We start from the raw sequence: 25,453 nt of genomic DNA on the forward strand, positions 1-25,453 counted from the left end.
GGATCTTTTACCCTCCTATGGTAGCTGTGACAAATGGCCTTTTGCTGCACAGCCCAGTGCTACGCTGTCAAATGGGCAGGCTGTACAGACCGTATGTACACCATATCCTCTCTGCTGCCTCTGGAGCTTTTCCTAAACATAAGAAGTGGCAATTTGAGCATTTAATTTAAATGCTAGAAAAACCACCTGTCTGTCTGAGAGCCACCCTGCTGAAACTTCACAGCTACAGGTCCTGAGGCACAGAAATAAAAATACCCCTGCAGGTTGTAATACATGTCACCAACTGGAAAAAAATACTGAGCACAAACCATTGCAGGTGTACAAAGAATCAACTAAAAAACAAATTAAATCTCTCACTGGTGCCGTCTTCTACCACTGCACAAGCCGTTCAAACACCATAAACTATGATTTGCAATAGCAGATCCTCACCAGTTTACAGACTGCTTCTTGGAGCAGTTAGCCTCACTCCCCAAGTTGAATCCTATGCTTGACTTAGGGCTAAAGCACTACATGGGAGCGTTCAAGAGGTAAATATAGATGAACTGTGAATTAATGGTGACAACAGCTTAATCAAATTTAACATGAGAGGCAGAGAAACACTGCCAAAAGCTGTCACAGTGACACTCTATTAAAAGGGGTTTAAATAAATCAACCCCAGTCAAAGCCCATCCTATGCTGAAATAATTCCATCTGCCAAAGCAGGAAAATAAGGCATATAATACAAACCACAGAGACTCTGAATATCCCAAAACTAAACTGAAGAATTAAACCAGTATTGTTAAATGGGTGAAGGCAAAGATATTTTCAAGCCAAATATGTAAGAACTGGAAAATAATTTTTTTTGTGGGAATGACAGTACCCCACCTCCCCAATAAGCGATGACCAGTAATATGTAAACTGAAGAAGACTAAAGTAGAATTTTAAGAGCCAACATGCAAAGAAAATCTTATGTGTTTTTTATTTTAAGTGCATATTAAAAAGAGCTCAGCAAAAGAGCTGGGGCGGCCCTTCCCGTACCCGAGGGTAAAGGCTTGGGGCTGCAGAGGTGCAAAAAAGGGCCGTGGGGAAGGCAGGGGCCACCTGTGCCCTCTTCAGGTCAGAGACAGAAAATGCTCTCTGGAGTCTGAACTGCTGCAAGAGCAGATGACTGGGGGGAAATGCCGAGTTTATTTGCTAAGAAGCAGCTAAACACTAAGGTCAGCTCCCATGTGGCTGTAGTTTTTCCTCAAAGGTCTCAGCAGAGAAATAGTTTAACACAAATGAGCTGTCATGCAGCCCAGCTACAAGTCATATCTTCTGTAAATGCTCTCAAATGCTTGTCTGTGGTGAACTACTGCATGAAGATGGGGCTGACATTATGTGCTGGGACCTACAGAAAGGCCTTTGCGACGGTCTCTTCCGAGGCTGCAAGCGAGTGCTGGCAAAGCACAACCACAAATTACAAAATGGTCACCAGCCCCTTCAAACGGCACACATGGAGACATTGTCTCAACATGCCAGAAATGCTATTAGAAGCCTGGAAATGCTTCTATCTGAACAGAGATTTAAAAGATTGCAGTTGTTTTCATTGGAAAGATAATAGCTAAAAGAGATCATGATAGTGACATTTATATGGCTAATGACCACACACACATTTAAAAGAGAAACAAAAGATGTACTAAAAATTCCAAGGCCTGGATGAGCCAGAAACCACTCTGAATGAGGGAGGAAAATACTTCTGGTGAGCCAGCGCTCTGCAACTGTCTGCGTTGGGTTTCCTCAGCCTTCTCTTGAAATGTCTTGTTCTGGCTACTGCTGGGAAATGTAGCACCCCATAGAGGCCTGCTGGGCTGCTCTCTGTCAAATGCTTTGTTAGGATGGCTGAGCAATCAGATTTTTAAATTACATGCAAATATGTTGCATGTCAAACAAAAATGGTACATTTAAGGTGCCCAGCTGTGGGAATACTGAAAAACGTAGCTTCCCTACCCAGTTTTCAACTACTTCTAGATGCTATTTAAATCTTAACCACGTGAGAAGAATTTAACAGGTTTTGCTGTTATTTTAAAAGCAGCGCTTCTTCCCATTCACTCTTTTGTACGCCTGTTTTCCTGTAGTTGCAAGAGCGTTTGGGCCTCGACACCTAGGACATGTCTGGTTAGGAGCAGGTGAGACTCCTCATGCGGGGCAGGAGGTGGGGGCTGCGGTGGGGGCGTGGGGAGAGGTGGGTGCAGGCCCTGCTCCAGCTGGGCAAGCTGAGCAGCTGCACAGAGCTAGAGCTGCCAGCTCCCTGCTCCCGCTGGGCACTGCTGTCACCGTGCTGGAGCTCAGCACACATAGCTGTCTGCGGGCAGCCTGTATCCTAGGAACTTACTGTAGCACAGGAACTTGGGCTGAAACCCTGGAAGCACCGTGTAACAAACACTTGACCATCGCTGCCTCCTCTGCATGAAGAGAGACTTCGATACAATTGTGCTGGTCACCATAAAATCTACTATGCTCTGCTCAGTCTCTCCCCAAAAGGGAATTTAACATCTTTCCCATAAGTTAAGGCACAGTTTTTAGCTAGGAAAGAGCTTTGCTCAGCAGAAAAAACTGGCTATATTAGCTACAAGTGGCCAACACAGGGATTTGTCTCCATAAAATACTCAGCACAATGCCTGAAGCTCGAGCTGGTCCCTAAGATATTATTTTGTGTGTGTGTATGCATGGTGAATGTGCCCTGGCACGCTCAAGGAGAGTATTTTCATCAGCTAACTGTCCAGTTCCAAGTGCCGTGTTTTTAATTCTCTCCTGAATATTTGCCTAGTAATTAGGTTGCTGTGATACTGAGGCTGTTAAAAGAAAACCAGAATCATTCCTGATACAAATTAAATAGATAATGCATTAGCAACAGAAAAGCACTTAAAAGAAGATGCCTTGTGTGTGGAAGAAGAAACACTGAACTACTTACACCAGGAACTCAGCTGGATACATTAAAAATTCCCAGGCAGTAGCTCAGGCATGTATGTTTCAATAACTAATAGCCTGGACATTTCCTGTTAATACCATACTACAACCACAATTTGCTTTGGTTTGGATATTAATAATAAATATATACCATATATTTTACTTTAATTGTAACTTGTATAATTCAGTAAATTTGCAGGTCCTTTCGGGGCATTTAAATATATACCTGTGCCTATATATAGCTATATATAGAGATACATAAATAAATACTCTCACACACATGTAAAAAAAAATCCTTATCTTTCCTTCGTTCATTACATTTGAGGGCTCCTAGCTATGCAGCATGTTTCTGTTCAGGAGTGTAAATCTTTTTGCTATCTCCATAAACCTTGTGACAAAGCTAAGAAGAATCAATGGTTCTTAGATTGCTTCCACTGATGATGTAGTCTGGCTGTTAATGGTGTACCCTGTCTTAAAGGATGCTTGATGGTAACTCAAGCAACAAATTAACCCACTGCAAGGTTTTACTACTCCATTGGTGGAAACCTATGTCCCTTACGTGAAAGATAATTTACCTTATTTCTAGCCATTACCTGCAGCAGACACTAATGAAGTTGACTAGCAAGCCCTCTCTGAATCCAGCAGTTTTCCAGTTGTCTACTGATGAAACTGCTCCTGCTAAAAACTTTGCTGTGTGCAAAATATGATGCAAGTAGGAAAGCTTTTTCACCTGAACATTCATTTTGGTGACTTCAGACCTAATGAAGTGCTTTTCAATCCCTGTCACACAGAGAGGTACAGAATCATAGAATCTTTTAGGTTGGAAAAGACCTTTAAGATCATCAAGTCCCCAAAAGGTCTGTGTTCCTTACACGTGTTGACTGGTTTTGAACTTTCAGTGTCTTTTGGGAACGGCAGTGCTGTGCAACTTTCTTGAGCAGTTATAATAAGAGAAAGGGATTACACAGTGGGAGGCAGTAAGAATCTACTTATAAATGACCATATATTAACAGTGGTAAACCCAGTTCTGTTTTGATGGATTAAGTTATTGTGGGAGTTAAAAATATCTGAAGATATACTAGAATAGTAAGTAAAACTTCCAAGACTACAAGCATGCCATTGAAAGAACAGAATTTAAAATGCAGTTTTTTCCGATTACAAGGGTGCAGTGGAGAAGCCAGCCTTCTCTCCACCTTGTCCAAGACACAGGAGCAACAGGGCCTGTACCACAGAGAGAAGCAGGTTGGCTTAAAACAAAAGGAACATTTTGCTCACACAGCATGCCCTGGCCTGTGGCATTCATAGCCACAGGAAGTCACAGAACCAAACAAAATGTCTGTTTTTTTAAAAAGGGACTTAATAATTTAATGGGCAAAACCAACATTTCCATGCTAAGCGAGGGCTAATCAAATCTTGTGCTTCAGGATGTAAACTGATCACCCAAGGAGGCAGAGAGGAATTCTCCTCTCTCTTCACTCATCATTCAACTTTGTATGATTGACCAGGTATTGTGGGTTTTTTCAAATTCCCTTTGAAGCACCATGTGTAGGACAGCGCTGAAGACATAATACTAGTCTTGAGGGACCTATGATTTCAGGTGGAGCTGCAAAGCTAATGCATTCCTCTCCTGAGGATGCATCAGCAGACAATTAAGTAAAAGGACTAATCAGAAAAATCTTGTTTATGTAATACTTTCATCCACACAACCAAGAGAAAACTACTGGAAGAACTGATCCTAACTTGATAACATCCCTTGTCTATGGTACTGTGCACATTTCTGCACTTTGCTGAACAGTCTTAAAATTTCAACTCAGCTTCACAGCCTTTCCTAAGGGAAGCTCTTTAAGTTAGATGAGATACCTCCCACCAAGTCATCAAACCAAATGTTAGACATCGACAACAAGCCAATTCCTCACGTCTACTGCAATGCATTTGCCGCACACATCAATGGGAATGCTCAAAAATCTTCATCTTAACAGGATTTTTTTAAAAAGAAAATGAAAAGTGACAACACAGACAATATTAACCTGTCTTCTCTTTCATTTTATAAAAACGCATACCTTTAGAAAACAAACATAAATCCCAATAAGACTTTCACATAATTTTTTTTTGTGATCATGTTTTAACAATACAATTTTGGATGGTGAAAGTTTATATTTAATTGTAAGTAAGGCCCATGTGAGGGAAGTATCTAGGTATGCCATGAGCTAGCTGAGCTATAGAAAAGACATCTAATAGGCTACAAGTACCACTGCCTTGTTTTAGAATTACTTATCCTGCCTCCATTTTCAGCCTCCTGAAGTAGGCAGTGGTGTATAAGAATCTGTGTACTTGCAGAACGCACACCACCAAATGTCTTGTCCCAATATTATCGCAACATAAAGAACCAAAAAATAAATACATATCAATATTGATTTTTCTGAGCTTTCTGTCAAGATGCCTAGAAGCATATTTTCTATATTCATCCACAGTACTTATTCTGAGTAAGAAACAGATTCACACTTTACTTTAGTCTGTCTTCGTTCAATAGCAGTTCCTGGACAAACTAACACAGGGTAAGAAATTGTAAAGCCAGATTCTGAGCAGTTTTAAGATGAGCTTTTGCATGATCTAGTTGATCGTCTCTTGACTGCCAAAACCTATAAGCAGTATACTTAATTAGTAAATATTGAATGGAAAATAGAAAAATAATGAAAATAAATTCAAACTAAGATTCTTGAATAGTAAGTGTAACAGCAAATGAAGTGTAACAGCAAAACAGAAATATCTAAGGTAGGGATGTTTCCAATATGAAAACTGTCTGGGTTTGGGTTTTTTTTTTAGTGATGTGATGGCTTGATTGGCAGATTCCTCAGCTAGACAAAGAACCTCAACCCATATCCCATTGAGTTCAGTGGAAACAGGACCAAATCCAGACTGAAAAACATCTGTCCTTTATCTCAGATATTTTTTTGTATATTTTGGGTTATAAGACCATTCTGTAATAAAGTTCTCATGCATAGCATATAGCCATATCAAACAATCTTGACTTTGAGAATTACGTTTCACTCATATTAATATGAAGAAAAGCATATAATAAAGCACCAGAGTAAGAAGCACAAAGCAAAGAAGCTCCATGTTTTATCTTAAGTGACTTGTACAGTATTGCAGCTAGTTAAAAAACTGTGATTTGCCATGAAAGCAGGTTCTACCCTAAAATCCAGCATGCCAGCCATTTCATTCATAAAATCTCTCCCCCAAGCATTATAGTTACTTATATTGTGAGAAAGTCCAATTCAGTTCCAGGACCAGGAGATTATTTTTTTTAATGGAAAAAAAAGTTAACACTGATTTTCATCTCTTCCCATAATATTAAAAATGATGTGTAAAGCTCTGCTAATCTGGTCTCTGGATAGCGCCCAATCTCTTGCCACGTGTTTCTGTTCTGGGTCTTGCCCTACGGGAATTTCTGTCAGCACATGCTCAGGAAACAGTTATACCGTTCACTTTTTTTTTTTTTTTTTAAGGCGGACTCTATCTGAAGTTTGGTGAACCTTTGCACTAATCACTGCCAGGTGCCTCTGGCTAGGTTTCTGGAATGCAAGGAATCTTTTCCTTCTCTCCCTCTTTCTTCCTTTCTCCTCTTCCCCCTCCTTCCCCTGATATATAATAAATCCTTCAGTGCAGATCACCTTGCTGGGCATCACTGCATTTTATTACCCTTTTCTACAAACAATGAGCAAACAAGTTACTGGGCTGTGACACAGTGCCCTTCTTACAAGGCCTTCACTGCAAGATATAACACTGTGTTTCTGATTTTCTCTTTTCTCACTGTGCTTGTGGCCAGCTTGAGTAGGTGGCTACTGTAAGAGACTCTGGCTTTATTCCTGGCTCTGCTACTAACACAGCGTGTGACATACCTCTCTCTGTAACATCTTTAAAGTAGGACTGAGGCACTGTCAGCCTTTTCCTAGAAATACCAGATAATATTTTTCATTCAGAATACTGTCTGGGATTACTTGAATCCAGCTCTGCATCTTCCCTCACCCACACTTCGAGCAGTGATGACAACAATTGCCTGTACAAAGAGTGCAGGAGCTAGTTAGCTGTGAGGAGTAAGAGGGGCTTCAGAAACATTATGGAGAACACCACCCATGGGACCTTTAATGTGACTGAAGAGTCTTAGGTCATTTAATTGCTCTAGAATATTTTTGATAATACCAGTAACAGTGATAGGAAAACAGCTTTGGGTTCAAAATTACACAGGAGCCATAGGAGCCCTTTCCTGGTACACTCAAAGGCTTTCTGCGTGGGCCTTCTCTTCAGGTACGGAGTGACGTACTGAAATACAGTCTTTTCTAACAAATACGCATGTAAGTCTCAGTTTGGTATAAAGCATAACTCAGTATTTTTTAATGCATTTCATTACCTACACAAACTCACACATACACGCAAACACATTTTTTCTATGTTAAATGAATATCTCACAATTGTTCTGACCTAATATGTGCAATTTCTGCAGAGCAGTTAATCATAGCAATCATGATGGGAACTGTGCCAATCTAAAAGACATTTTTATTTATAAGCATTTGTTCAATGGGTTTGAAATGAAGCTGATGAATCACTACAGTGGAAGCCGCTACACATAATGGGAAATTTGAAAACTTAATCTTGCTAATAATCTACCAGGAAAATATATTTCAAAAGTTAAAAAATCCTTATTAATGTGGTCAAAGAAATATCAAAACATATTTAAATAAAGAGCACTGCCTTAGGTTCAAGTAATCGCCAGGAAGTCAATTACAAAGACACGCAATCAAACACTCAATATTATCCAGCATGTACTGCATGCTTGACTGAGCTATCTTATTTTAGTCATTTAAGGTCATTATTGTCTGCAAGTATGCAGCAAGATGCTTCCAGGTGCAGGTGGATTCTGTACAGGTAGTTGATGTCTGCTTTCAAGTTTACAGTCTAAAAGCCACTATACCAAATAGTGGGAGATGTTAAGATAACTTAATCACTTGTTATACCCTGATAAATTATTGTGTTTGGCATATATGGTTTACATCTAACTGCAGAAATTTTGCTAAAAAGAAAAAGAAATTTGAAAAGGAAAGGAACAAAAATCAGCTTTACAGATGTTAAGTGTAAATTTAACTACAGATAAACCCAGTAATGGCTAAAATAGTTAATAGAATGCAGAAGACCTGTGGTTGAATCCATATTAAATGCTTTCTGAGTTACTCTGACCAACTCCTTTAACCTCCCACCTTCTCCCATAACTTTCTTATTTCTTACTCTAAGATAGTTTTGCTTACAGTGTCTCTTCTGGGCAGGTAACATACCATTTAATTTGAGATGCACTGATGAAAGCTCCCTAATGAGTGTCAACCCAGCCCTTTCAGAAACACAAATTAAATACATGCCCACCTATTTCTATGAATGGCCAAACAATATTTTACCCTGTGATCAAGCATGAAGTTATTCTTAACCACACATTGTTGAAATAAGCCTATGCTAGTGCTAATTTTACTTTAAGGGGGGGGGGGGGGAATTGTATAAGCCTATCTGGACATGATTATAAATGAATTCTGATCACATTTTCTACAATGAGATAAATGACTTGGGATTTGAAACCAGATGCTTTTAATTACCAATTTTCTTTGTTACATGAACCTCACTCAGCTCTGCACCTGTACATTGTTCTTTCTTTGGACAGATGTACTGATGCCCCTTTTGCGTGCTCAGATCCATAACACTGAGATAAATTATGATGGGTTCTTGGCTTCCAGCATTGAAAATGTTTTCAGCTGTCAGAGATATCTGTTTCTTGTTATTGGTTTTAGTGCTTTTGAAAGAAAGACTAAAACACCGACTTGTGTATTCTATTATAAATGAAGAGTATTCTCCAGCGGAATCCACAGTGAATGAGTGATGTATCTCCTTGGTCCTTGGAACTGTTATAAAAGCTGTGTAGGTATTTAATTCTCCAGAGTACTTCTAGGGAGTAAAACTTTGTTTCCTACAAAGATTGTAGCAACATGCCCATTCCTAGTCAATTTATTTATGTGAGCTCACAAACTAAAATATTAATTAAAATTAGACATAAGTAGTTAATACACCTAATTGTCTCTTGAAGTAACGAGAATTAGGTACACAAACGCATTTTCACCTCCTGGTCTGGATTCCAACAGTTCGAAAAGATAGCATAACGGATTGAAAAGCCTCCTGCATTTCTTTTATTGGTTTTGGGGCAATTTCTTAAATCTTATCCCAGAAACAGTCATGCTTCAGAAAACTAGCTGCTTGCAAACAACACTAAAACTCTTACAGCCAGAATGTGAGTCTGGTCCCATCTGATGAGCAAGCACCCACCAAACCCTTTGTATACCACCACCACCACCTACCAGTAACGCTGAAGCCAAAACCAATCCCACAGAGAAAAGATGTGGGCTTCGAGGGTGCCATCTCCCAGCTCTGCAGCTCACTGAGAGCAGGTAGAGGGGCTGGGCCAGATTCTTATCTGAAGTGGAGGCACCTGACAGGGTCCTGGCTATGTATGTAACAGGGCTTACAGTCTCTTTTCTTGCCAAACACATACAAATCTAAACCACAAGATTTTATCCTGCATATTTGTTTTCAATCTTAAAATATCAAGAATTTCAAATCTGGTGTCCCCTGGTTGAGCAAGAAGAGAGGCTCTGTGTACTTTGTTTTACCTCACGTAAAGAGAAATGAAGGACTAAATTTTCAACAGAGAACCTTCACATTTAAGTATTTCTGTGGTGTTTGAATTAGCAGGTGCTAAGAAGCAAGCAAACAAAAATTCTGATGTTTAAGCAGCCTGATTAAAATGTCTCTTTTCACCTGACTGTTTTTAAGTCCTGTTTCTTGTGATGTATGGGTAAGTGGCTCTTCAGGGAAGGTCTGGAACTGGTTGCAGTTAGCTGGTGAGAAGCCCAGGCAAGCTCCTTCCTCTAACCTTGGTTACTTAATCCTTTATATTAAAGGGGCTCACAAGACTGGATTCAGAGTTCTCATGAATCATCACCTATGGACATCACAGGTGCCTTAATTCCACTAGTTCTTCATTTACTGTTGTGTTTACAGAGCAGAAATGACCTAAATTACCAGGGGAATATAAAAAAATAGTTTCACTTTCTTTTCCCTTGGAGACACCTCACCTTCCCAATAAAGTTATTATTTGTCAGTACCCCCAGCTTCTTTTGAGAACATAAGTGCTGTTTGTTATGGGTGACAAGTGACAGAAGGCCTCACAGTCACATATAGAGGGACCATGTTCAGATCCTACAAAGTGACCTTGTTAGGTCATTAAGTTAAATTGGTGCAAATCCCTAACTTGGTGCCACCACTCAAACTCACTTAACTTTAGTCATATCGGTTTCATTTAAGCTGATAATTTATCACACTAAATATTCTAAACTGGAATTCACAGAGATAGTTTACAAGTGAAACTAATGACATTTTTAGATTACTTAGATAATAACAGCTAAAAAAATAGTAGAAAGCAAGCCAAGTGCAACATTCACCTCAGATGTAATACTAAAAGCTGTTTTTCTGTCTCCATTCTGCTAGAAATCAAAATAGACTATTTTTGCAATGGGCAAAATGAAACCAAGGTAGACATTATACATGGCATATGCTACAAGAAATGCTAAAATAAACCTTTGCGACCTGAAATAAAAAATAAATACATATTTAAACCTGGATCACAACAAGCCCACTTTCTGGATGCCAAAATATTTCTCAGTCACACACTTTTAGTTTAATTAATATCAATATAAGTAAAATCTTTTGGTCTAGCATACACTTCATACCAGAATTTGAAAAAATACTCTCCAGATTGTATAAAGCCAGTATAAATACATTTGGTAATGAAGTCAGATTTTGTTAGAACATTTTCAAGTGAATTAGATAATTTTGTCAAACTATTTAAATGTCTTAGCAAACCATTTGGGAAAATTGACTGCTGCACTTGGTATTGACTTTGGCAAAGGATGGTATAACATAGGGCTTTTTTTTTAAAAAAAAAGAAAAAGCCCTTAAATCAAATTCTGAATCTTATGTCAAACTTGAGTAGACTATTTGTACTCCGCCTCATGTAGTTTTTGGCATCTTGCATATTTGATGACTCAGTAATTAGATTTCTTGATAGTAATCATTTGGTTCATGCCGCAGACTTAAACTATGCAATCCAGTCTTGTCATCATACTGATTCACAGTATAGAAATTCTTCACATTTACTTAAACATGAATGCTGCGACAGCTGACAAATGAGGCAAAACATTATATGTGTGCCAGAAAGCTGGAGCAGTTGATATGAGGAAAGGTGGTGTTAGGTGTTTCTTTCCTATTGTAAACCATATATATTTTATATGAGTCATGCCGTACTGCTATGAACTGGCAAAGGTGTAACAGTTCTATAATTCAGTGGCTCCAAGCATTAGATTATTAAGTGATTTTGCCCAGTTAAATGGATGAATGCTTTAAACAAAACGGTGCTAAGTATAATTCAAGGCCTATTAGTTCCCATTATATTTCTGTACTTGCAATTAAAATGTCATATACGGGCTGTATTTCAGGAGTCCTTAATATCGTAAGCATAAACAATTAAATACAGCAAAAGGATCTTGGGCTGGATATTGACAAAGCTGAATGCAGATTACTTTGAGTTTAGGAAATGGTATTTGAGATGCTGAAAAATTCCAAGTAATTATGTCATGAAACTAGATAGCCTGTTTTAAAATAACTATTCAAAAATACATTCCACTTTCCATTTCCTGATGTTTGGTTCATGGTTAGAAATCTGTTATCATCTCACATTTTGTCATAGCACATTAACTACGGTGTTTCTGCAAAGACTTTACATTACTTAGGTATATAAGCATCTAGAACTGAAAACGGCAGAGACAATTCTGATGTAACTGTGGCCTAAGCAAATGACAAAAATGTTGGTAGAAGGAGTTCCGTGAGCAACTCTGCTCACTCGGCTTTTGTGTTTCTGCTGAGAGATGAGTGCTGTACTCTGGAATGGAGACATGAGGGGCAGCAAGGAGAATTCCTCTGGGAGCTTCAGAGCCTTAAACTGAAAAACCGTCTGTTGCCCTCATTCTGCTGAAGTCTTTGCTTTCATTTCGCATCAACAGTACCAGAACATGAAGTGCCTTAGAAACAAAGCCACCTTACCGACAGCCTGTTAAATCCTTCCCATAGTATATCCTTACTTCATTTTATTCTTGTTTGGGACTTTTTGCCTTACCTCCCCTAGGAACCAACTCAAAGAGGAAACAGCTGAGCAGCACACTGGGGAGCAGCGACAGGAGGGGATCCTACTCCCCCAGGCTCAAGTAGTCCCATTCTGCAGGGAAAGAATTGCTCATGGATTACCCTCACTTTGGACTGTCTGTCTCCCATTCTTCCTATTTGCGCTCACTGCCTTCTCTGCTACAGAAAACTTCCTGTTTATCTGGTGTAGCTTCCATCTAAATCAGCATGCCCAGTGCCTACAAAAAAGCCGTGACTGCCACAGGCATGAGTCTGCCAACAGGAAACACATAGTTGGGAATGTGGGTGCCGTGGCAGGGAAGGCAAAGGATTGGGCACAGGCATCTCATGACAGGGACAGAAGTCTATTCCCGTGATGGGCAGATATGCATCATACGTTGGGAGGGAGCACTGGTACCTGCTGCTGGCATAGGTCAGAAGAGATGGTCGAAGGAGGAACGGGGTACAGAAGCTAAGCTTGCTACAGCATTTGTTCCCCAATTAAGAAAAAAAATGGAGTAATTTGTTCCGAATTGAATTCGCTCAATCAGATAGATTGTTCTTCAACTACTCCAGGTGCACCTTTCCTTGTCATGCCCCTTCCATGCCACATAGATTCTGCCTTCGGCCCTTTGCTTAAAGCATACAATTAAAAAATTTCTGGGCTTTTCTTTCCCCATATAAAAGAAGGGGTAGGTCAGCCCTGGACTAGGATGGGAAAACTCTGCATTCAATTGCTGTATTTGCTAAAGAACCCCAACATATTTTTAGGGGAAAAAAAATCTCTTCATCTCTCTGTATCCCAGGTTCCCATCAGTAAAGCAAAATCGGAGTCCCCTCCCTGCCCAAAGTGTGGGAATTAAAACTGTAACTTTGATGTTTAATTTGCATGAGGCTAGGCACCAAAAAAAATCTGAGCAAAAAGATTAGTGCAGAAATTTGTGGCTTACAGAACATTCTTTACTGTTGAGAAGACGTTATGAGATCCTTGAGCAAATGGTCCTTTAGAAATATCAGGTACTGTAACAATGCAATGCAATCCATACTGTAGCAATGCAATCTATACCATCAGTGGGATAATATATTCTTCCCTGATTAGGATCTTGCTAGTGAATGTCTGCTGCTGAGACATGTATTACAGAAAATCTTATCAGAGAGCAAGGAAGTGAGAAAGCCTGCCACTCTGACACTACCTAAGTCTTAACTACGGCAAACACCCCTTGCTCCTGAGTGAGTCATCGTTTGGGTTTTTACCCTTTGTGAGATTTCTCATTTTTGCTGAGAAATGTTCTCTGCACTTATCCAAACCTACAAGAAGTCATCAAGGAGGAATTAAAAAAAAAATAAAATAAAATCTAAGTGCTATGAAGAAAAACAACTCAATGTGTTTTGTTGAAGACAAGTACAAGGACCTGAACAACCTGCTTTGCACAGGGGATGGATGACATCACCTTCTGAGGTCTCTTCAAAACTAAATTATTCTATGATTCTAAACCAAACAAAATTGCTTAGTTTGGGCCAGTGTTTTCCACTTGAACAGCACCCATGCAAAATAAAATAAACAATTAATCATTCATTACCATGCCAGACAAAGACTGCACATGTTTCTCACACGTACCCTTCCCTCGCATTCTCCAGCGGTGACTGATGGTGATGTGGACTGGAAAGAGTAGAGTCGAGTGGATGATGTCTTGAAGGGATGTCATGAGGAGGCGGCAATATACCTGGTGAGGGACCGTTATGGTTAGCGCTGGAACCACTGTACATGCCTGTGAACACAGATCATTTTGCAAAATACAATAAGCAAGGAAGCATACAAATAAGTCCTTGACAGTCCCCAACTCCTTCCCTATTCCTCCACCGAACACTGAGACACAACCACACAGCAGCCCACTTCTGTTGGGGGAGTCATACTGCCAGGGGGAGTCACCTACTCAGAGAACCAGTATCAGCAAACACTGCTGTGCTTGGAACAGCACTCAAAGCTGTTCTGACACATGTACATCTCCCCTCCAACCCTCTCAGGTGGTCCATTTCTTCCGTGCTCTGACAGCAGACCTGTAAGCGCTCCCCCTAACAGCTAGCAGGCCTTGGCAGGACTCTCACCCTGCCTTTACCACACTTCTGAGGGAGAACCTGCAGTGCTCAGTTGTTTGCAGCACAATGGAGCTCATACTGACAGCAGAACAGTACATGATACCTTGCCGACATTACATCAGACATCGAACTTGGAGCACTGTACTTGCATAAGGGGGACCAGGACCTGGGTTTTTTCGTTGTTAATTTCAAACTTTTTATTTTGAATTTCAGTTAGTATGCTGCTGGACATCCCAGACAATTCAAAAATAGCAAATATTGTACAAATGAAACCCCAATAAATTAAACCCAAAGAGGAGCGAGGAGAAATTTTTAGTAAGAACATGAAAACAAAAGGTTTACTAGTACACAGAGGTACTGAAGGAGTGTGGATGTCCCATTTTTCTGGGGACTCTGGCCACTCTCCTCTACCGTGGCAGTCAGACACCAAGAGCCAAGAGCCCACCACATCCTCAAGCACACACTTTGTTGAGGAAGGCTTTGCCCAGCACTCTAAGATGCTGGGATTAAGTTTTTTCTTACAGCCTTCCTTCTAAAGAGTAAGCCATGCACTAAAAGAGCCTGGGCTGTCTGGGGGTCAGGGCCTTGGCACTGACTTTTAGCATGAAGGCTGCACTGAGGGCAGGTCTCTGTAATGAGGGGAGACTGCAGAAGTGCTTGCTGCCTGGAAGTTACAAACGCTGTTTGCAAATGCTACTCCATGGCAGGGGAAAAAAGGACTGGCTCCTAGATGCAATTCTTGGAAAAGTCTAGTCCTTCTGTTCTCAGTTTCTCTGTCTTTCTCCTCCTCTTCTTAAAGTCTGCCTATAAGACATCTCCCAGCGTTCTGGCCCACCAGGGCATGCCTCCCGGGGAATCTGAACACAGAGGAGGACTAGAGCAGCCACTCGACATTGTGTTCTGAAGGCTGTGGGGAGCAAATGAAGTTTTCCAGCTCCCACAGTGTCCAGCTATACAGCACAGAAGACCTCACGCTCCCTCCAAGACGTAGTTTCTTTGCCTCGTCTGCTCCTGTAGCATTCATCTTTCCTCTCCCACTCACTGTGTGCAGAGCTACACAGTCAGGCAGACAGAACTGTGTCAGCTATGTTTGGCCATGTCCTGTGTCACTGACAGGGTTCTGGATGGCACTGCTCCCAGACCCTCCCAGTGACATGGAATAAGCAGAAGGCAACATGAAAATCTGGAGCTGTGGGGAATGTGTGACAGCCCTCTGGGCAGATAAGCAACGGCTGAATGTCAGCATCTGTTTCTGTGTGACTGAACAGCAGAACCACTAAGGCAAGATTCCAGCCACCTTTGTCAGGGACTTCAGATGAGTCAAAAACCTCTCATGAACAATGACTCCTCAGCTGTTGACAGATCTAAAGCAACAAAAATGAACCACATCATCTCTGTCTCCTGCTAGACAGAACATTTGTCAACCAGCCAGTGAAACCAACTTGCTTTCTGCACTGAGAGCCAGACAGAAGGGGCTTTAAAGAAGTCAGATGTTCCCAGGTGATGCTAGGATTTATTTGTCAAAGCCTCTTCTGATAACAATAAGTCAGTAGCTAGAATGCTACATTGCAAAAACAGTTTTTCTGCTGGTGGCTTCAGTCTATTTTATAATACAATGGTTTCACTTCCCCCAGATCCTTACTGTTTATACATTTATTATCAGGCTTGGAAGATGAGCCAAACACCAATTTGACCCTGACTGTGTAGTGTCATTTCACACTTCAGCTGTATCTCCTACAACATGCAGTTCAGGTATATTGGCAGCACAGCCCGGAGGAAACTGCTGAACATAAAAGGAGACGTTTATGCTCTTTAAGGCTAGCAGACTATTACTGGCCCCTGTCAGTAACTTGAACAAAAAGCTCAAAACCCCCCAAAAAGTAGTTTTAGCACTGTGGTGGCCAGTAAACACACTCAATGTTTTATCTCACAATCCCACCCCTGAACAGTTCATGAATATTTAATATGTCTCTCCTGGCCCCTTCCTTACTGTCTCAGCTACTGAGGATAGTTCAATTCTTTGCCTGAGGTGGATTAGAAAGACAGAGTAGCAGAGTGCCTCCAATCAGCATACCCCTGTAGAGAAGCAAGAAAATGTTAAAAAAACCACCCCACACATCCATATGTCCAGGAGCCAAGTCCTGTATGATCCCATGTATCAAACCCACCCCATCAGAAAATGAAATGAAACCAGAATCCCTGTCACCTTGAGCTTCTGTCATAGCCAACCACTATGCAGAGGACTTTAATCATCTGTGGAACTACTAGGGTAGACACCCATTTCCCACCCCTGGGCTTGAAAAGTTGTCTAGCTGTGGACCTGCTCTCCTAGGTAAAGTAGGCCTTCTTCCATCTACCCTCAGTTTATCCATCTTTTGATTTACCGATCACACCTTCTCCAGAAAAGGTCCCTGCTTGGGGAACGCATGTGCTGAGGCTTGTAGGATTTGCTCATCAGTGAGTTTTCCTTTTCCTGCATCTTTACTTACCACAACACCCTCGCTCACGCTCAGTTTGACATGTGGCATCTCTCGTCCTCACATCCCCCCACCCCGCTTCCACACCACAGCTTGTGCTGCCTCACCCCAGAAGCCACTGGCTCCCCATGCACTGACGCCCCCTCTCCACGGCACTGCTAGATCGGCAGCCCACCGCAACGTCGGCTGAAGCATGTTGGGGTAAACCCAGCTGTCCCCATATCCTCTGCGACACTTAGACAAATGTGGCGCTACACGTGTGCTGCCTGCTGCCAAGCAGCATGTGTCACAGCTGAGCCCTGCCCGCCTCTCCCGCAGTGGGAACACTAATTTTGGGTGCCACTCTCTGGTATCCAGCTGCCAGTATTCATGAAACTTGTCAGAGCGCAATTATCTTTGAGGCGTTTGTCAAATGTGGTTGAGCTCGGCTAATGGATTTAAGAAAATACTGTGGGGAAGGGGACTGCCACACATGTGGACAGAGAGGCGAGCAAAATGATTACGTAAGCCTTGCTTCCTAAGGAAGCACAACTACACCCGGAGCCCTGACTTGTGCAGCATGTATCCCTCAGACACAGGGCTACTGGGGAGGGGTGCGGGGAGCTGCGAGGCTGCTCTGGCATCAGACACGGCGATGCATGCTCCTGGGCCTGGTGGTGAGGCTCTGAGACTGCACAGCCGACCATTTGGATGAGGGCTGCATCTGCTCCTGAAGCTTCTGGATAGTGAGAAAGCCAAGACACGAGCCAACGTAGACAAAGAATCGACCCTATTGTTCACTTGCTTTGCTTGCATGGCGTGTCTGCCTATAATTAAGAGTACTTCGAGGGCCATGTGGCACAGACAATGGAAGATGGGATTTACTACAAGATTCCATGTGAGTCTGCAATGAGACATTAGTCATTTCTGTTGAGTCACTGAGGACCAAATTGGTACTTAAGTTTAAAGTTATTTATCTCACACAGTGCAAAACAGGGGCACTCCAACAGAACATAAACCTCCCTTCCCTCAGAGGGACAGACCTTTCTCTGGCCGTGGGCACTGTGCAGGGTGTGCTATACTAGGCACTATGAATGCTATCAGCTTCCAGCCATTTATTCTGCTACCGGAATTCATTTTGACGTATTTTATTCCAGACTTAAGGGCACTCAGAGTTTGGAGCTGCTGTCACTGTGATTCCATGACTACCTAATGGTATGTTCATGGGTGTTAAGCCCAAAGATGGTGCTTTTAGAATGAAATATTGGCAGTGGCAGTTTATCAGGAAAGAGAGAGTGCGAACTGCCTCGTTCGGGGAAGCAGGAAGTATCTGCTGATATGAGGGTGTATGAAATCCTTCCCACTGCCAAGCCCTAATGGAAAGGAAGATCTTTTTTGCCTTTGCTGCGTGGATCCCTTTGCCCAGGAAACTAGGTGCCTCTGTGGTGGAAGAACTCAAGGCGGGAAGAGCAGTTGCTAGTCCAGCCTCAGTATAATTTTCAATACTTCTAAAATTTCACTCGTTTTACAGTTTTTCTTCCTTTTTTTTTTTTTTTTTTTTTTTTTCCAGCAGCAAGCTATAATATTCTGATTATTTGAAGCCACACAGAAGCCTTTATAGCTGTTATGAATGACTGCTCCTGCAAGTGCAACCACTTCAGGACTGTGCACCTTGAGCCTCTTCACGCATTGACCATCTTAGCTTGTAAATATATGTCATCAATCAACATTTTAAATGGCTTGGCCTTTAACCTTAACATCCGTTGCCAAAACAGTACTCTGAGCATCTGTGACTAGCAACTTTTTTCCCCCAGCTCTATGCTAACTGAGACCAGAAAAACAATAATAAAATGTGCCCAGAGAAGATGCCCGAGTGGAATTACCTAAATGGAGACGCTTCCTTTGCGGGGAGAGTGATAGGAGCTCTTGGGCACAGCTAGAGTTGAATGTATGCAGCCATGAAGCATCTTAGTTATGAGGAGGGAAAAAGGAGGAAGATTTAAGCTAACGAAGGGTTCCTCTGACTGCAAAACAGTCTTTTGCTCACTGTCTTACCCAGTCCTAAGCACAAACCTGCTTTGAAGTCAGACACAAGGAATGAGAGCTTTGTAAATATTTCATTTTTTTCGGTGATTGGCTTTCATCCCTGACATATTTAAAATGTGCTTTAACTCGGAGAAAGACAAAACTGAAACTCTCCAGGAATCCAGGCGATCCCTAAACCCCAGAGCTCTGCACATTAATAATGTGGTTTCTTCAGGGGAAAAAAAAGGGGGGGGGGGGGGGGGGTGGGGTGGAACCCAAACTCAAAAGCCAAAACCATGAACATTTTCATAATTTGACCTGGAATCAAGAGGACATCATATACTGTATTTACCCATGTATAGCCTATATAGTGTTACAGATGGTTTCTCCAGAAATATTACCTCTGCTTATTTGAAAGAGCCTATGTGCAATGATTGCAGACTATAGGTGGCAGCAAGAATGTCCTTATGCTTTGATTCTGTAAGGATCAGCGCTCTAGCTTATGTGCCCTAAAAAATGACAGAGGAACAGTTTTGCCTATGGAATTGTACTATGCACAGTATGAAGCAACTTCTTTTTCACTGTAAAACAGTTGTTCAAATCTTGATTTATTTTCCCTGGCACTTTTTCATACTGTGCATGTGATGGGGTCTCATTGGTTGACCTGATGGAAGTATCAGGGATGATTTACTAGTTTTTTTACAACATCCTGGTGATGGATTGATATAATCAGCAAAGAAATCATATCAGAGAAAGCCAGTATTATTGATAGATAAAATCCTTAATTTCACAAGAGGTTCTCAGAAGTGACACAGAGAGGTTAGGGCTGGTCTGTTTATCTGTAAGTTAATAACTCTTTTCCTGTTTTATTGTTTTCACTTGAAATCTGAGGCTGTTTCTGAGGTTCTTAAGTGCAGACTGTTCCGAGGGAAATGTCACTGTCTTTCCTGTCCTGCCTGGAAGCGAGACGCCAAGCCATGCTTCAGCTACACTGGACTGCCAAGGGTGGAGAGCTGAGGCCACGCACTGCTCTCACAGATCTTAAAGAGTGCAGAGGACAAAGACAGAGGATGGAAATAATGCCCTCAAGTCCCTCCAGCTTTCTGCCACTTTTTGAGGAGCTAGGTATAAACCGTGAGTGCAGACTCCCAGGGGAACAATGTTAGAATGATGGGTTATTTCCCCTTCTACTCCGTTCTGTTAACAAGTCATATTCTGACATTTTAGCATAAATTGAACTGGAAAGGAGAATAGGACATGTCAACCAGGATGCATTTTTTACTTTTTAAGGTTTGGAGTGAGAAAAAAAGCAGCAGATTCTTGCCTAAGTAATTTTTAGTAATTTACTACTTTGCTTTTACAAAGCAAAATATATTAATAAAGTGCATCAGCTCTTCCCTGAGTGCAGGGGAATTATCACCAGGCATTTTTGTTTTCTAATCCTCATTTACAATTTGATTTCTCTAAGCCTCAACAGAAACAAGCTAAGGTTTGTCTGGAAAGCTTGTACTCAGTTACTAAATCAATTTTAAACATATTTAGTAATACCAAGTCAAGCCTCTCCTCCACAGTGGAACTGAAAGAAGATAAAGTGCATCTTAAAACAAGATAGATTAATTTTGCTTTAAGTTAAATAATTTTAGGAATAATTTTGGATTTTAATAGCACTGAACATTTTATAATATTGACCAAGTTTGAGAGTAAAGTCTTCAAAAATGGCATCCCTCCCTTTTTGTGTCTCATCTTGGCTCTGTTCTGCAATCTGAACACCTCCTCCTATGAGGAAAGGCTGAGAGAGTTCAGCCTGGAGAAGAGAAGGCTCCAGCAAGACCTTATTGCAGCCTTTGAGTACATGAAGGGGGTTTATAAGAACGATGGGGTCAAACCTTTTATCAGGGCCTGTAGCGATAGGACAAGGGGTCATGGTTTTAAACTAAAAAAGGGCGGATTCAGACTAGATATAAGGAAGAAAATTTTTTACCATGAGGGTGGTGAAACACTGGCACGGATTGCCCAGAGAGGTGGTAGATGCCCCAGCCCTGCAAACATTCGAGGTCAGGGGATGGGGCTCTGAGCAACCTGATTGAGTTGAAGATGTCCCTGCTCACTGCGGGGGGCTGGACTAGATGGCCTTTAAGGGTCCCTTCCAACCCAAACTGTTCTATGATTCAGACTGTCCTCCACTCTCAGGCACAGCATGTGGTATACCAGACTCCACATTCCTGCCCTAAAATTAGGAACAGTCTATCTAAAACTGGATTTACTATGCATTATTATTTAAAGAACTACAGAATGAAAAAGTGATTCGTATCTGTTACATCTTTTTTCTGGAGATTCTCTCCAGACCATACAAAGTGCTAGATATAACATGTTGCCATATATCCATCCCATTTCTAATATGTAACTGCCATTAAAAAATTAGTAAGGTATTAGGATAGGTCTGTAACACAACAGACAAGGACACAAGGAAATACAACAATGACAGCTTATAAATCAAGTGAATGGTGTAATCTGGATTTTTTTGCATGGTATTGGTTACCCCATCCCAAAATAGGTATTACAGAGTTAGAGGACTCTCAAAGGCAGCAACATGAATGGTTTTCCAAAGAAGGTTCCACCGAAGCAGACCAGCTTAGAGTCCATGTGCATATTCTTTTCATTGAACATCATCTGAAAGTGGCACATGCAAAATTAACCAAGGGAAGTATTATTTTTACAGAAGTGTGGACTTTGCAACTCACTGATACATGATGTTGCTCAAGCCAAAAATAAAATAAATATGAAAATTAGAAAAAGTGCTAAATAGTTACATGGACAGACAGAATCCAGAGTGAAAACACCTAAGTGAAAGGTTCCCCACTCTAATCTCTAGAATCAGTGAGGGGATATGGGTGCCTTCACAGCGTGAAGCAGATTGCAGTTAAACTGATGACCTTCCAGAGTTCCTCTTTCTCTCTGCTGGCTAAGCAAGAACCTGAGGTTGTTACAGCCCTGATTCAGGATCCTCTACTGAGGTTCAAAAGTTGTGAATCTAGATCTCATTTTCAGCAGAAGGGAATGGAAGCATTTTTTCTCTTCCTATAAAACACACAGAACAGTCTAACATCCTTGAAAGGGGCCAGCTTTTGTTGAAACCACAAGAAAGAAAGAAAAGACAGACAAGAAGGAATGAAAGGAAGATGAAATACTAGCAAAGATAATTAAAACACTATGTTTGACATTTGAAATTCAAGCTTTTGCTCCATTCATACATCACCATATTATTTGTTATAATCACACAGTGCATGATAATACACGGCCTCATCAACTGCTTTGCAGCTCCCAAAGAGCTGGAAAACCTTACTGCTGCGTGCTTTTGTCTTTGCTAGAGAACTCATTTGGCTTTAGCAAAGCTCATGCACCTGCATTCTGCCGAAGCCAAGGCAAACTTTTAAAAAAGAGAACAAATGGATAAAGGCAGATTTTCAGCAAGGCTGCTACCTCCTTCATGTGACATTAATAGGAACTCTTGGGCTGACTAACTCTGAAAAAAAAATATGTCAGGCCGTAGCAAACAACTCACAAAATTACTTCATTTTATTGGTTTTGGTGGGTTTTTTTCATCTTCCATAGTAGCAAATCAGACCCATAACTTTTTCTGTTTTAAATCCTGTATTATATGACATATGACACCATACTTATTAGAAGTATTCTTACCTGTAATTAAATCATGGTGGCCTACAGATCTACCACATTTCCCATCCAAAATGTGTTGTGAAGATGTGTGGAGTTGTTGTATAGCTAAGCATTCACTTAGGACATCTTGTTCGATATCGGTACATGAATTTAGCTACAAGAAGAGGACAAAACAAACATGTTTATTTCAAAGCAAATCCAATAGCTTCTAATTAAATTCATCTGTCTCTTTGCTTAGAGATTATGTATAGAAGGAAGGAATAAAATGTCATTCTTAGGAACTTGGTGTAATTAAGGATGTATCTATTATTTGGTATTTTTAATTAGAGATGTTTTTGGTTTTCTTAAGTGCACAAGTGTGCTAACCTTAAATCAACAATAATTTGCTTCAGAAAATAATGTACCTTGTGTTTCTTCAAACCTTCCTGAGTAATGTAACTGCATATTTTCAGGCTTTCTGTAGTTTCTTGGGTTCTGTGGCAAAAGGATTGCATCACCTTGTAACTGTGACACTTGGAAAGACATTCGATAGGGAAAAGCGTTTGTGCTTATCAGATTAGAACTGGTGGAATAATGCGCTGTCAGTAATGTGTAAGAGGTATCACTGATATGTCAGCTGTTCTCCATGTAAATTAAAGCTCTGGCAAAAGTGTCTGAAGCAAACTCTTGCAAACCACAATGTCGATCATATTAAAAACAGCAGGAGAGGAGAATTAAGAAAGAAAAGCATTTCTAATTCTCTTTCAAACATGCTGATGTTGCCAAGCTTTTGTCATAATATAGTGCTCACATTACACAAACAGCCATCATATTCTATAGCCATTAATAAATAGTTATTGTCTTTACGTTTACAGTTTTGCATACCAATCTCCCCTGGGTTTGGTTATGCTAAATAAAAGGTCCAGGCAAACCTATTTAGAATTCTGCTATACAGCCATTTGTTGGTTCAAGATAAACATCTAACATTTGGACCACAAAGTGCATCTGCAGCCAATTAAACTACTACTAAATTAACAGCTAACTTTCTCCTATTTTGTTCTTGTAAAGCCTTTCAGAATAACCCAAATATTATCACCGCAGTCATCTTCTAAGCTACGAACTAAATATTCAAGATTCTTTTGATGTAAGCCTAAGTTCAGGCATTTTATTTTATATCAGAGGTGGCAGATTTTGGTAGCATCTCTCAACCAAGACATGTGGGCAGAGCAGCCTGTTAATTTTTCTTTCTTGGCTAAGTAATTTCCACTCAGAACTCCTGGGCAGCTGATACCAACAGACAAGTTGCGTCTTCTGAGTTAAACCAAAAACGACCAAGTGAGCATAAAGTCTTTTCCCTTTTTTCCTAAACCTGAAATCCAAAGTAGATTGTCACCATTTCAATAACACCAAGATTTATTTAGTTGTGAAAGGGTTTTTTTTCCCCCATAATACATTTAAGTGAAATAATCAGGGGGTGGTGGTGGTGGTGGTGTGTGTGTGTGTATTATTCTTTATGAGCCAGATTTGCTTTGGTCCCTTTTAAGAGAGCCTGATCTAAATGCACTTTAAATCTGCTGTTTTTTCAGATGCCTTTTAAGTTCAAGGAAAAAAGACACAGGATCAAGTATTCATAATGTTATCATGGATAAGTGAGACAGGAAATCTGAAGATGATTTCAAACCACTGGACGAGTGCAGATTTAGACTGGTCTACCAAATAAGGTGTGGGAGGCCAGGAACTAACATTATTTTAAGATAGACTTGATAAGTCTATGGGAGAGTATATATATGCATGGAGGGAAATTCCTCAAGCCAGGAGATTAAGAGATATGAAACCCTAACTATTTGATGTCTTGGTACATCCAAGCAGCTTAAGTTTGCAATTGCTGTGTACTGCATTTGTTCTATATTGATTCTGTGCTTAAGGCCTCCCGCTGCTTATGCAAAGGAAGAACTTTGTGCCCCTTAAGACAAAGTTTGGATTTAGGGTTTTTTTTCCCACCTTTCTTCATAGAACTGGAAATAGGCCTCAGCAGGTGACAGGGTGTAACAGTGGGGACTGTTCCTTTGTCCAGATGTAAAGGATGTTAACACATTAATGCATTCAGCGCAGTACACAAGCTGAACAAATGATACCCATGTTCAGTATTAGGAAATAATTCCCTCCTTTCTTCCCCCAAGAAGTATGTCAGCAACCACAGGAAGGAAAGATGGGGAGCTTCTCTCCTTTGGCATAGGGAGCATGGCCACTTTCCACAATCAGCTGAGAAGTTCCCGTAACAAAATCTTCCTGTCACAAAGAACTTGCTATTGCAAAATAACTTGGTGCCACAGTCAATCTTTTTTCTGTGGCCAATTACTGCTATGGCTTTCTCACTCTTACTGTCATGAAGATCTAAAGGTTGCTCTAGGGAGGTGTTGGGAATTTTGTGACCTGTGCTGTGGGAGGTGTGTGCACAGCACACCCTGTGGAACATTCTAAAATAGAGAGCTGCAGTGAAACCACATGGCCAGATAATACAAAATTTGACTTGAAAACTAGGCAGTCCTTTCCAGCTCTACCAAGCTAAAGAGAAGTTCTGACTGGACCCAACATATGGAGAAGCAGCAGACTGGATGGGTGCAGGCATTGGATGGGTGCTAGGCATGAATATTACTCCACGGCACAAAGCTCAGCATGTAATGGGTGTTTCTTGACTGACTATTTGAAATAACGTGCACAATTCTGAACACTGATATTGTAGGAACTGTTACTCAGACTGCATGCACCTGACACAGAGAAAGGTTACAGGAAGAAGTGGGGGACAGACAGCTGTCCTAGGAAAGTGGACTATAAGTTCAGACTGATGAATCTAGCCAAGTGAAAACTGTAGAAGAGGGGCAGCAGGAGGGAAGGAGTGTAAGGCAGAGGGTATGGCTGGACAAATCAGTATGAACTTATCACAGTTGTATTCCAGCAGGATATTTAGGCCTTTTTGACATCCTTCTTACTCCTCCACGGCTCATGCCAAGTTCTGCAACTAAGAT

At 41.0% G+C, this 25,453-nt stretch overlaps 1 protein-coding gene across 2 annotated transcripts in view; it reads right to left on the bottom strand.

Moving 5' to 3' along the window:
• The window catches only part of GLIS1 (GLIS family zinc finger 1), a 207,783-nt gene that overhangs the window by 12,784 nt on the left and 169,546 nt on the right, over positions 1–25,453 (bottom strand). The window contains exons 6-7 of one of the 2 annotated variants that reach the window (XM_040611321.1): positions 22,470–22,602; positions 13,814–13,919 (exon numbers count right to left, since the gene is read on the bottom strand). In XM_040611321.1, coding sequence (XP_040467255.1) covers positions 13,814–13,919; positions 22,470–22,602 — 239 coding nt within the window. Of the gene's footprint in view, positions 1–13,813; positions 13,965–22,469; positions 22,603–25,453 lie in introns of both variants that reach the window. The other variant, XM_040611320.1, reaches the window with a different exon arrangement.

The sequence above is a fragment of the Falco naumanni genome, chromosome 11 (assembly GCF_017639655.2).
Source record: "Falco naumanni isolate bFalNau1 chromosome 11, bFalNau1.pat, whole genome shotgun sequence".
NCBI classification, from domain to species: Eukaryota; Metazoa; Chordata; class Aves; order Falconiformes; family Falconidae; genus Falco; species Falco naumanni.